Source organism: Sorex araneus, chromosome 2 (genome assembly GCF_027595985.1).
Source record: "Sorex araneus isolate mSorAra2 chromosome 2, mSorAra2.pri, whole genome shotgun sequence".
In the NCBI taxonomy this organism is placed as follows: domain Eukaryota; kingdom Metazoa; phylum Chordata; class Mammalia; order Eulipotyphla; family Soricidae; genus Sorex; species Sorex araneus.
Window position 1 is genome coordinate 232301930 of NC_073303.1, and position 12223 is coordinate 232314152.

The window sequence follows — 12223 nt, forward strand, 5'->3', positions numbered from 1 at the left end:
CGCCAGGAGTAATTCCTGAATGCAGAGCCAGGAGTAACCCTTGAGCATCGCCAGGTGTGGGAACCCCCCCAAAAAATTAAATGACCAAAAGTTAGGTATGTGGGAGCCATGTCCACAAACCACCTCTGGTTCAGCTATACAAGCTCATTTATCAGCCTTGCTTCAGAGACCCATAAATAAATCTTGAAAGAGATAAAAATCAGGCCATTTAAATGCATTAACAACTGTGATTCAGAGACTCACAAATGAATCTCAGGAGAGAGCAGCACGGTGCAGAGATGTCTCCCTACCGCGCGCCAGGCTGGCTTCACTGGAGCACCTCAGAGCGGGCAAGTGTGTCCCTCCACATGTCCCAAGTGAACCCTGGCAGCCACAAACCTGCAGAACCCAATCACATCACCACCACTCTCATGGCTGACCTTCACAGGCTCGTGGGAGCCCCCCATGCATGAGAATAAATCCGCTGAAAAACCCGGGGATTTGGGACTGGTGACTGAAAACTCCAAGCTTCATGCAGTTGGGGATGGGCCACCTTCCCCCATCTCCCCACCCTTCTGGTTCCCTGGCAGTCAAGCCCAAGAACACCTGTGGGTGCCATTTAAGCTAATTAATGGCCATGATTCAGAGACTCACAAATAAATCTCAGAAGAGAGCAGCAAGCAGCATAGATACCTCTGGTCTCCAAATATTACAAAATTTTAGAATTCCAAGAGCACGTGGCCGCTTTAGTGGCTGCATGACGTCTCATACTATTCATAACAAGCAATACAAAATAAATTACTTAGCATCTGCCTATCGGGCAGGCTTGGGTGGTGGTGGGAAAATTAAAATAATGGTGGTGGGAAGGTGTAATGGTGGCGGGATTGGTTTTAAAGTACTGAATGTAAACAATTATTGTGAACAACTTTATGAAAACATAATTTTAATTTTTTTTTTTGCTTTTTGGGTCACACTTGGCGATGCACAGGGGTTACTCCTGGCTCTGCACTCAGGAATTATCCCTGGCCGTGCTCAGGGGACCATATGGGATGCTGGGATTTGAACCTGGGTCGGCCTGAGTGCAAGGCAAACGCCCTACCCACTGTGCTATCTCTCCAGCCATATAATTTTAAATTTAAAAAAATTAAAAATTTTAAAAAAAGAACACTCCTGGCACCTCATGGTTTTCCTACCAAAACTGTATCTTATTTCCCTGGCATATTCTGCATGCAAAGTTCCTCCTGCCCCTTCCTTCCCAGCCCTTTGATTTGCTTCTATTGATTATAATTCCACTGTACGGTGACCATTCAGATGCTGTGCTGTGGCTCAAACTCAGTGCCCATACATAAAGGGAAACTATCTGAGCTTCCTCCCAAGCAATCATTCTCTCTCTCTCTCTCTCTCTCTCTCTCTCTCTCTCTCTCTCTCTCTCTCTCTCTCTCTCTCTCTCTCTCTCTCTCTCTCTCTCAATGATTGGTGGGGATGGGCCACCCTAGGGGGTGTACAGGGGCTATTCAAGACCAGCCGTAATGGTACTTGGGGACCATATGGTACCAGAGATCAAAGTGAGGCCGGCTGTATGCCAGACAAGCCCCTTAACTAACAAGTACTCACTCCATGGTGTCGATTCTAATTCTGAAATGAGCTTGTGCTTCCACAGGCCACATTAACTTCTAAGACAATTATTCAATGTGGCCAAAATCATGGTTGGCCTAGTGGACCCCAAAGCTTGCACCGATTTGTCCAAATGAAGACAATAATCAAGATAAACACAGTACGGAACAGAAATTGTTTATTGCATTTGGAGTGACCCACCCTATTCAATGGATTGTCATTTTACCTAGTGTTGTAAATAGCTTTTCAGGTCTCTTTAATTCTCCAGAAATATTTTGGAAACTGTAGGTTAACTTAAACATCCTCGTGGACTTGCGGGATGGGGGTGGGGTAGGGCTGACTTCCACAGTGTAAAGCTGTGTGTGCAACACACACACACACACACACACACACACGGTGCATGCATGCCAAGGGGACAGAAAGGTGGGGACACATTTTGAGTAGGGTGGTTGGGTGGGATGGATGTACATGAAATCATGGTCAAAGAAGTAGCAGGGGGGAGAGGCTATGAGTCAGGGACCCTCACCTCAAGTAGTGAACATGTGGCTGCATAAGTGGGCAGGCCCAGACTCTGCTGTTTCCTGGGATGGAGGATATCCCAGCTGAAAATGCCTGCTGGGTGTTGGGTCCCTTTCCCCATTTCCTACAAACATCTTAGATTGCTCACAAAAATGAAATAAATCATTTGGCAGCTTTCCTTGAAAAACGGCTTTGCAGTTCACATATAAGGTGCCCAAACTCACAGAAGCAAAGAATGTACAGATTAAATAAGATTTTTTACTCTCTCTCTCTCTCTCTCTCTCTCTCTCTCTCTCTCTCTCTCTCTCTCCCTGCTCCACGCACTGTTCTGCTTGATACTCACAGTGCAATTAGTCCCCCCACTTTTTTTTTTGGGGGGGGGGCACAGTGTGTGCTTGTGCTCAGGACTTATGCTTGTCCCTGCATTCAGGGATAACTCCTGGCGAGTACCATATGGAGCGCCAAGGAACGATGCTGAGTCAGATGCGTTCGTCCAAAGCAAGTACCTTACCAGTTGTAGGATCGCTCCGGACCCCAATAGCTATATTTTTCAAAGAAATATTCATAACTCCTGGGCTTCCCTCAAGAAAGCAGAGGTAAGACTGGTCCTGGTGGGCTGGAGCAATAGCACAGCGGGTAGGGCTTTTGCCTTGCACGCGGCCGACCAGCATTCGATTCCCAGCATCCCATACGGTCCCCCAGCACCGCCAGGAGTAATTCCTGAGTGCAGAGCCAGGAGTAACCCCTGAGCATCGCCGGGTGTGACCCAAAAAGAAAAAAAAGAAAAAAAGAAATAAGACTGGGTCCTGGGCTCCCTCAAACAGGCAGCGCAGGGGATTACAGAGAAACTCACCTCCCCCGTCCCCCTGTCCCCGAGCCCCAACAGCAATTAGTTGTTGCTACTGCTAAGAGAGTGAACGCATCTAATGCACCGTTAGGGTGTCTAACATTTAATGAAAATTACCACTCAAACAAGGTCAAGTTTGGTCCGTGATCCAATAGGGATGCGCGTGTAGCAAGCGGTAGCCACACCCCCCGCTGCACTTCCGCCTCTATAACTGTCATGGAGAATTCCGTCTTCTGGAAGTTCTGGATTATTGGCTAACCTCAATTGAGAAGGCGGGATGACAGCCCAATGCTAACCTACGATTGGCCAATGTTGTCGACGGGTACTCATAGGTCAATGAGCGAGGGGGCGGAAAAAAAGATGAAATATCAGCAAATGCCAGAGCAGTGTGGATGTGATGCTTACTGATGATTGGCCCGTCGGTTAAATTAGTCTTTTATTGGGTTAAACTCCTAGGGGCGGACGCTCAGCGATTGGCCAACACGGCGCGTGGGCGGCTCCTGCGGCGCTTACTGGCGATTGGGTGGTGCAGGCTGGAGCCACCGGTGTCTGAGCGCTCCCGGGCCATGGCCTCGGGTGGCTGGCGCTGGCTGCGTGGCCTGTGGGCCGCGGGGCAGCCGCTGTTCCAAGGACGGGCGCTGCTCGTGACCAACACGCTGAGCTGTGGCACTCTTATGGCGGCCGGGGACGCCGCGCGCCAAACCTGGGAGCTCCGCTCTCGGCCGGGCCAGAAGTACGACCGGTGGCGCTCAGGTGGGCTACTGGCCCTTGAACCCGGGGTCTTTGATCCCGACTGCAGGTTTGGAAATCCCTGAGCCGGACCCGCGGGTTGTCACCTGTAACTGAGACCGTCTCTCTCGGGGATCCTCACAGAACCCTCTGGCCCGATTTCCCTCCCCCACCTCGTTTTCTCTGTGCATTTGAACCCTTGCAGCCAGGACCTTGCAGTGCTCACCTGGCCCCCTACTTCCCTGCCCATTCCCGCACTTCACTTGCCCCTGGGTAGCAGGTGGAAGGTACCGCCTGGAGGGGTGATCCGGGGAGGCGGAGCATGGCTGCCTGCGGGTGCAAAGTGTCAACTTTGAGCAGGATGGGTGTGCATAGGGCGATGCCTGCCTGACGGTGGGACCCTGCTCTCGACCCCCTCAGCAAGGATGTTTGCGGTGGGCTGCAGCATGGGTCCCTTCCTGCATTACTGGTACCTGTGGCTGGACCGGCTGCTCCCCGCTTCCGGCCTCCGGGGCCTCCCAAACATTCTCAAGAAGGTTCTCGTGGACCAGCTGGTGGCCTCCCCAGCGATGGGCGTCTGGTACTTCGTGGGTAAGACACAGCCTGGTGTGGGCGGGAAGTGGAAGATGCTCTATAGATGTGAGGGTGGATGGAGGCGTTCGCAGGTTCTGGTGCCCTTCTAGAAACGGGTGGGGCTGAAGACTTCCGGAAGGAAGGGGTGCCATGCGGGCGGGTCAAAGGCCAGGGCCCGGAGCCCCGACTGGGTGCATGCAGCAGACACTTTTATTATCTGCTGATCTGTAATAAAATTTGCCGCCGCCTGGCACACAGTGTTTGTCCTTTGTCCTCCTTCCCCCGGCACGCGCCGGCCCGGCCCATAACCTCTCCCTCACTGGGCAGCCCGCGTCTCTCCCAACTCCACCCCACCCGCTCTCTGAGGCCTCCCAGAGCTATGTGGATGGGTGCATCCTCGGAGCTCTGAACTTGGTCTTCTGGCTTCCCTTCCCAGGCATCGGCTGCCTGGAGGGCCAGACGCTGGAGGAGAGCTGCCAGGAGCTGCGGGACAAGTTCTGGGAATTCTACAAGGTGGGCTTGTACTTGACCCCAGTCCTTTGCTAAGGCCCCGCCCCCTCCGGATCCTTCCCAGTCACTTTGAAGCCCCGCCCCCGTATAGATCCCACCCCCATAGCACCAGGCCCCGCCCCTCACCTCTGCCCTCCCTGCAGGCTGACTGGTGCGTGTGGCCTGCTGCGCAGCTGCTCAACTTCCTCTTCGTGCCCCCCCACCTCCGAGTCACCTACATCAACGGACTGACACTGGGCTGGGACACGTATCTGTCCTACCTGAAATACCGGGTGAGGCCTGTATAGCAGGCACTGGCAGGGTACCGTGGGGGGATGCATGGAAGACTGCGCCCACCTGACCAGCCCCTCTTGTCCGCACAGATCCCAGGACCTGGCACATCCCCAGGCTGCGTGGCCCTGGGCACGGTGCATACTGAGCTGCCCTCGTCGCAGTCCGGATGCCAGGCAGGGCAAGACTGAACATGTGCCCCCCCCTCCGCCTGGGGGAAGGAGCCCAAGGACCTGGACAAGGGGCGGGACTGGCCCTCCACAGCCCAGATTCGGACTCAGTTTCTCCATCTGAACACACCCATCAAGGTGGTCCAGCCCTCAGTGGGCGCCTCAGCCATGGGTGACAGGCAGCCGAGTTCCCAGTACTGCTTGGGACCAGGGTGGGAGTGCTGACGTCGGCCCTCACCCCGAGCCCATGCACCCGGACTGAAAATGCATTAAATTCTCTGGTGATCGTGGAGCCCGCGCAGTATGGGGCAGGAGCTCGGCGCACACGGGGGTGTCCATTCGCTTTATTATGGGGCATGGTTGTTGTCAGGGCGTCTCCTGGGGGTGGGGAGGGGCAGGTTTGAAAGTCGGGACGTCAGAACAGACAGAAGGGGCTTCCCAGGGTAGTAGACACCCACAGCAGCCACCCACCCCTAAAACCAGACCAGCGGTGCACTGTCCCCCGAGTCCCATCCCAGGGGCCAGTGGATGTGGTCAACAATCGCGGATCAGCCTGCCAGGGGGTGTCATCCAGCCCCCCTCTTTAACCAAGACGTGTGGATGGAGCTGAATTTTAAAAAAGAGGGTTCAGGAGAGGAGGTGCATGGTGAGGTCATGGGGCCACGACGCGCCACGGCAAAGGGTCGGGGCTGTATGTACAGGGCAGGGCGGAGCGGGCATCTCCGATAAATAAATAAATAGCTACGATCATAGATAATAAATAGGGGGGCGGGCAGCGGGGGCGGCTCAGCAGGCGCAGTCCTGGTGCGGAGGCGCCTGCTGGTCCGTGAGCTGCGGGCCCTGCTTGGCGCCGGTCACTGCGGGGTCAGCCGCGTCCAGCGACTCGGACATCTTCTCGCAGATCACGTCCACCAGCCGCTCAAACGTCTGCTTCACGTTGATGTTGTCCTTGGCGCTGGCCTCGAAGAACTCGAACCCTGTGCGAGGGCGGCAGGGTGAGGCCCCACCCCCAGAGCCAAGTCCCCCATTGCCCCCCCGAAGCTGCCCTTGTCACTGTGCCCAGGATCTTCCTGTTTTCCTTTGGTTTGGAGGCCACACCCGAGGTGATCAGGGCTCACTCCTGGCGGGGACCCTCCCCGGGCTGGAACTCGGGCCAGCTGCTCTGAGGCCAGTGCCCGCCCTGCCATACTCCGCTTCCCAGACGCGTCAGGACTCGGCTCAGCCCAAACCCCGCAAGGCCACAGGTGGCCCAATACCACAACCACACCCCCAAACTGCTGCCCTCCCCCCCCTCCTGTGTCCCTCTGCAGAGGGTGGGCGCCCGGGCAGGAAGTGCGCATGCAGTGCGCATGCAGCAGGTCCTCCAGGGCCTCTCCGCGCACTCACCCAGGTGGTCGGCCAGCTGCCGGCCACGTTCCGAGGACACCACGCGCTCGTCCTCCATGTCACACTTGTTCCCCACGAGGAGCACCTGCGCGTTGTCCCACGAGTAGGTCTTGATCTGAGTGGACCTGCAGGGCAGCGGGGTCTCAGCAGGGAAGACCCACTGGGCTCCTCCTGCCATTGCACCCTCCCCTCCTCTTCCCCACACACCCATTCCTCCCTGCTTTCTGGAGTCTAGAATGTTCTTGATCAAACCTGGGCAAGCTGTGTGCAAGGCAGATGCCCTCCCCACTAGACTCTCTCTCCAGTCCTGTTCTTTTATTTTGCAAGATGGGGACTTGGGGTCTGCAGGGTCTGGGGGACCCAGAGCTGTCATTTTGTACAAAGCAAGCAACCTCCCCCTCAGTGCTCACTCTGGCCCCTCCTTGCAGGGGCAGTGGGGTCTCCCTAGCAGTGCCCAGAGGGTGTAGGGTCATCTCTGGTGAGACTCACCCGGCCGAGCAAGGCCAGAGGGCAGGGGCCTGCTCGGGCCTGGCAGTGTCTGGATACCAGCGAGGGTGGGGACCCCAGGCCACACCCATGATGATCAGTAAATACATGGCACCAGGAACCAATCCAGATTCGGGTGCATGTAAGGCAGAGCCTCACCCCTGCACTCTCTCCTGGGCCTGGGTCTCACCCCTGCATTCTCCCAGGCCCAGGTCTCACTTCTGCATTTTCTCTCAGGCCCAGGTCTTATATCTGCACTCTCCCAGCCCAGGTCTCACCCCTACATTCTCCCCCAGGCCCAGTCTCATTTCTACACTCTTTCCCCAGGCCCATGTTTCACCCTGCACTCTCTCCTAGGCTCAGGTCTCACCCCTGCTCTCTCCCCCAGGCTTAGGGCTCACCCCTACATTCTCCCGGGCCAGTGTCTCACCCCTGCAATTTCTCCCAGGCCCAGGTCTCACCCCTATACTCTTCCCCCAGGCCCGTGTCTCACCCCTACACTCTCTGAGCTCTGTCTCCTGGTGATCAGCCCTTCAGGCTGGATCTTTCTTGTACATTATTATTGTGGGGTTTGGGCCACACCAAAAGGTGCCCAGGGGCCATTTGGGCCAAGAGTTCAGCAGTGCTCCCTGGCAGTGCTGTGGAGCTGCATACGGGGCCAGGATCTGGGGAGGAGCAAGGTGAAGGTAGGCACCAGCCCGCAGGCCAGCACCCAGGCACAAACCGCGGGACCTGGAGCAGCTCAGGCAGGTTCTCTGCCCTCTGACCCGGCCAGATTCTCTTGGCCCCAACCATCTCCCTATCCTATGCAGAATGTTACAGTGTGTCTGTGAAGGCACCAGAACAAGGGGGGAGGGCACACACCTCAGGTGGGGTGGAGGGTGATGCCTGCTGACTCAGCAGGAACATTTCTGGAAGAGGGGGTGTTTGTCTTCAGAAAAGGGGTGGAAGGCCAAGTAAGATGGGAGGGCTGGAAAGACAGTGCAATGGGTAAGGTTCTTACTTTGCATGTGGCAGACCCAGGTTCAATCCCTAGGTCCCTATATGGTTCTGGAGCACTGCAAGGATGTGATTCCAGAGTGCAGAGTTGGGAGGAAACCCTGAGAATCACCCATTGTGGCAACAAACCAAAATAAAAGAAACTAATAATAATGATATTAATAATAAATAATAATACTCTGGGAACTTCTGTGTTAGTGCCAGGAGCTGGCCTTATTGTGTGACAGTTTCTGTCCCCTCCTCCACGCCCCCAATGTGCCAACAGTCTTGTCAGCCCCCCTTGGAGCACACTTTGCCCTACCCCCGAGCCAGTGCCAAGCCAAGGTCGGAGTCTGCTAGTGGCTGTGGGGACCCAGTGTAGTTCTTGCGGCTCTAGCCGGGGGCAGGGCCCTGCTGCTGGCTGCAGTGAACCCGGAGCCACTCACCAGTCCTGCACGGCATTGAACGACTCTTCATTGGTGATGTCGTACATGAGGATGAAGCCCATGGCCCCTCGGTAGTATGCCGTGGTGATGGTCCGGTACCGCTCCTGACCTGCCGTGTCCTGGAGGAGAAGAGACAAGTCAGAGGGAACCCCACCCCAAAGGCCTCAGAGTCAGGGGCCTGACCCCCAAACCAAAACATCTGCTTATAAATGAAGGGACGTGGAGAGTATCATGCTGAGTGAAATGAGTCCGGAGCAGAGGGAGAGATATAGAATCACTGCATTCGTTTGTAATATGCTAAAAAAAAAAATAGTCTGAGAGTAATATCCGAGGCCAAGAAAAACAGGCTAGGAGGACTGGTCAATGGTTGGAAGCTTGCCAGGAGTGTGTGTGTGGGGTGGGGGGGCGAAGGGAAGTTAGGATAGAAAGACCAGCAAGACAGTAACAGTCGGAATAGTTGGAAATGATCACTCTGGACAAGAACTGAGTGTTGAAAGTAGGTAAAGGGATAGACATGATAACCTTTCAGTATCTGAATTGCAAACCAAAATACCCAAAAGGAGAGAGGAAAGGAAGGAGGGCAGGAGGGAGGGAGGGAGGAAGAGAGAGAAGAAAAGTGCCTGCCATAATGGCAGGGGGCAAACTGGGCACATGGGTGGTGGGAACTGTCCACTGATGAGGGGCTGGGTGTTAGACATTACATGACTGAAACCCAATCATGAACAATTTGTAACTGTATCTCACTGTGATTCAATTTTTTTAATAATTTAAAAATAAAAATAAAACAAAAAATTCAAAAGGAAAAAAAAATTCCTTACTGTCTCCTTATAGACAAAACAAAGAAAGAAAAAAAAAGGCTTCCATTTCAAGTCTGAGGCAGGGGCATATCCAACAGCGCTCAGGGGTTACTCCTGGCTCTGAACACAGAAATCACTCCTGGCGGTGCTTGGGGGACCATATGGGATGCCGGGTACTAAACCCGGGTCCACTGTGTGCAAGGCAAACGCCCTCCCTGCTGTACTAGGATGTTGTTTGTACTTTTTTTTTTTTGCTTTTGATTTTTTTTTTTTTGTCTATGGGTCACAAGAGCCAGTTTTGCAGCCTGGGATCCCTACTGGGGCTGGGTCCAGTGGGGGGGGGGGGAATCTTCCTCATATGCGCAGACCTGGATTGGATCCCAGCATCCCTTAAGGCCCCCTGAGCACCCCCAGGAGTCATTCCCGAGTACAGGGCCAAGGGTAAGTCCTGAGCATTGCTAGGCCTGCCCCTTCCCCCAAAAAATCACTTCTGGTAGGGTTCAAGGGAACCTATGGGGCTTGGGGGTTCAAACCTGGGTCAGCTACGTGCAAGACAAGTGCCCTCCCTGCCTTCCAGGGAAGAACCTTACTGTAGGGAAGAGGTAGCAAGAGGAGCGGCTACCCAGTGCTGGGGGTGGGAGGAGCTGGGGACACCTTTGGGGTCACTGGTCCCTGGTCACAGCAAGCCCCAGTGCCCTGCATGGGAATGAGTGAAGCACACAGAGGCGGGCAGGCCGGGCGGACCCACGCACCCAGATCTGCAGCTTGATCCTCTTCTCGTTGCGGTAGATGGTCTTGACCTTGAAGTCGATGCCCACGGTGCTGACGAAGGCGGGCGTGAAGGAGTCGTCGGCGTAGCGGAACAGGAAGGACGTCTTGCCCACTGAGCTGTTGCCGATGATGAGGATCTTGAACATGTAGTCAAAGTTCTGGTCTGAGGACTCCTTCTGCCCGTAGCGTGAGTCTGTGGCCGACGCCATCTGGGGGTGCGGGCAGGCGTGGGTGAGGCTGGGGGTATCCCTCCACCCGCTGCCCCCCAGAGAAGGAAATATGCGGGATCGCTCCCCGCAGAGGGAGGGCCATGACCTTGAAAGGCCAGGAGGCTTCCGATGAGGGGCTCAGGGTGACTACCAGGGAGGAGCTGCTCCTGGAGCGCCACCCTGCAGGTCTGCACCCACACCCGGCCGGAACCCCAATAAGCTCTAGGGCAGCACCGCTCAGGGGGAGACTGCATCCCCATCAATCATTCACGTGGGGCGCACGTGCGGCCTCCATTCAGCCGCCGGGATGCAGGACTTGCATCCGCAGTGCCGGGTTCTCCAGGGCAGGGACAAGGCAGCTGCATCACGTGACGGGGAGGAGGCGTGTCCATGCTCACGTGCACCCCGCCGGACTCACACCAACCAGTGCATGAGCCTGCACAGGTGAGAGTGCCAAGGCGCTGGGGGCCCTGGGCGGCAGCTCACCCTTGTCCACACAGAGACGTCCACGTCCAAATGTGCACAGCCAGCGTGCCCTGCAGCCCTGCGCACGGCCGCGACCCAGCACGCAACCTCGGGCACATCTGCACATGGACCTTCCTGCACACACGCGGGCCACACATCTCCGCACACAGGTAGCACGCAAACACCTGGTCCAGGAGCCCCGCGTGTCACAAGACTGTTCCCTGGCTCACACTCCAGGGTACACGAGCCCCGCAGCACAGGCAGGCGCGCACACGCGTGTGCACATCACGCGCACGCGCACGCACCCAGCCTCCTGTGCGCACAGCTTCCCGCAAGGCACCCGCCTCCCCTCCCCCTCCGCCGCAGAGCCGGGGGTGGGGAGAGAGATGGGCTGAGGGCTGGGCAGGCCGGGGGAGCCCGCACAGGCCTCTCCTTCCCAGACCCGCAACCGCCGCATCCTTCCCCGCATTCCAGCCCAGCCGACTCGCCCCCCACCCTAACAGCCCATCAGTCAAATGAAGGTTATGAGGGAGCTCGGTGCAGAGAACAAGGGACACCCGGAGCTCACCTTGGCCTCCAGGGAACCGGCGGCGACCCTCAAGCGGCGACTTCTTGGACGGCGCGGAGCCGGGGCCGCGGGGGCGCTGATGCGGGGCTGCGCGGCGGCGGCTGGGGCCCCTGCAGTCCGCGGTGACGTCCTGCAAAGAGCGGGGCGGGGCCTCGCATGCAGATACGGCGTGACGCCATAGAGGGGCGGGGCATAATGCCGGGAGGCGGGCCGCTAGCGCCTACACAACCTATAAGGCGAGGTTTACGCGCAGACAGACGAGGTCAGAATCCAGTAGCGAACGGAGGCGGTGCTGGTGGGCGTGGCCACCTCCCGGGTCCCGCCCCTGGTCTGTGTCGGGGAGGTGGGGCTTCTCGCCCCTCTTACAGGCTTAAGAGCTCTGAGCGACGGGGTGAGAAGCCAACCAGCAACTGTCCCAGCCCTCCTTCTGACCAATGGCAGCTCACAAAAGGAGCAGAAAGCTGATGGCTGGGTTGAGCCAGGGGTTTCAGGAGGCGTCGCCTTTCCTGTCCCTGACCCTCCTAGTGGGGACTTCAATGATCCCCACCCCGTCCGGGATGCAGTGACCTCTCCCCCAACGCCCTCTACTCTTCGGCAAAGAGAAACGGAGCTCCGTGTCCCCCTCTTTCCGGGGTTCAAAATAAGTGCCAAAATAAGACCCCCGCCTCATATCGCTTCAATAAGAGGGTCGGGCTGAGGGAGGAATGTTCCCGCCCAGAACTGAGGCGAAAAGAAAGAATCCGGAGAGAGGGGGTAAGGGGCGGGGGCCGGAGCGATCCCGGCGCCCCATGGGGTCCCCCAGCCCGGGCACGGGTGATCCCCGAGCGCAGACCCAGGACTCAGCCCTGAGCACCTCCGGGTGTGGCCCTAAAACTAAAAAAAGAAAAAGCGACGGACAGACAGTCG

General features: G+C 56.7%; 2 protein-coding genes across 2 annotated transcripts; one reads left to right on the plus strand and one right to left on the minus strand.

Moving 5' to 3' along the window:
* The first annotated feature begins 3472 nt into the window (after positions 1–3472).
* On the plus strand, positions 3473–5503 carry MPV17L2 (MPV17 mitochondrial inner membrane protein like 2). The gene is made up of 5 exons (XM_004616850.2): positions 3473–3712; positions 4109–4279; positions 4698–4774; positions 4915–5043; positions 5134–5503. The coding sequence occupies exons 1-5, from the start codon at positions 3526–3528 to the stop codon at positions 5230–5232; spliced, it is 663 nt and encodes a 220-aa protein (XP_004616907.1). The 5' UTR covers positions 3473–3525; the 3' UTR covers positions 5233–5503.
* Positions 5504–5535: 32 nt separating this feature from the next.
* RAB3A (RAB3A, member RAS oncogene family) lies at positions 5536–11476 on the minus strand. The gene is made up of 5 exons (XM_004616653.2): positions 11318–11476; positions 10057–10284; positions 8508–8626; positions 6598–6722; positions 5536–6188 (listed from the first exon to the last, which is right to left on the minus strand). The coding sequence occupies exons 2-5, from the start codon at positions 10282–10284 to the stop codon at positions 5998–6000; spliced, it is 663 nt and encodes a 220-aa protein (XP_004616710.1). The 5' UTR covers positions 11318–11476; the 3' UTR covers positions 5536–5997.
* Positions 11477–12223: the final 747 nt, after the last annotated feature.

Bases quoted from the DNA above. Each gene is read 5' to 3' on its own strand.
- RAB3A (XM_004616653.2), bottom strand. From the start codon at position 10,284: ATGGCGTCGGCCACAGACTCACGCTACGGGCAGAAGGAGTCCTCAGAC. The intron at 8,627-10,056 runs GTGCGTGGGTCC...CTTCTCCTCCAG, and splicing joins GGATCAAGCTGCAGATCTGG to GACACGGCAGGTCAGGAGCG. The intron at 6,189-6,597 runs GTGAGTGCGCGG...GCCCTCGCACAG, and splicing joins GCAGCTGGCCGACCACCTGG to GGTTCGAGTTCTTCGAGGCC.
- MPV17L2 (XM_004616850.2), top strand. From the start codon at position 3,526: ATGGCCTCGGGTGGCTGGCGCTGGCTGCGTGGCCTGTGGGCCGCGGGG. The intron at 3,713-4,108 runs GTGGGCTACTGG...CGACCCCCTCAG, and splicing joins GTACGACCGGTGGCGCTCAG to CAAGGATGTTTGCGGTGGGC. The intron at 4,775-4,914 runs GTGGGCTTGTAC...CCCTCCCTGCAG, and splicing joins AGTTCTGGGAATTCTACAAG to GCTGACTGGTGCGTGTGGCC.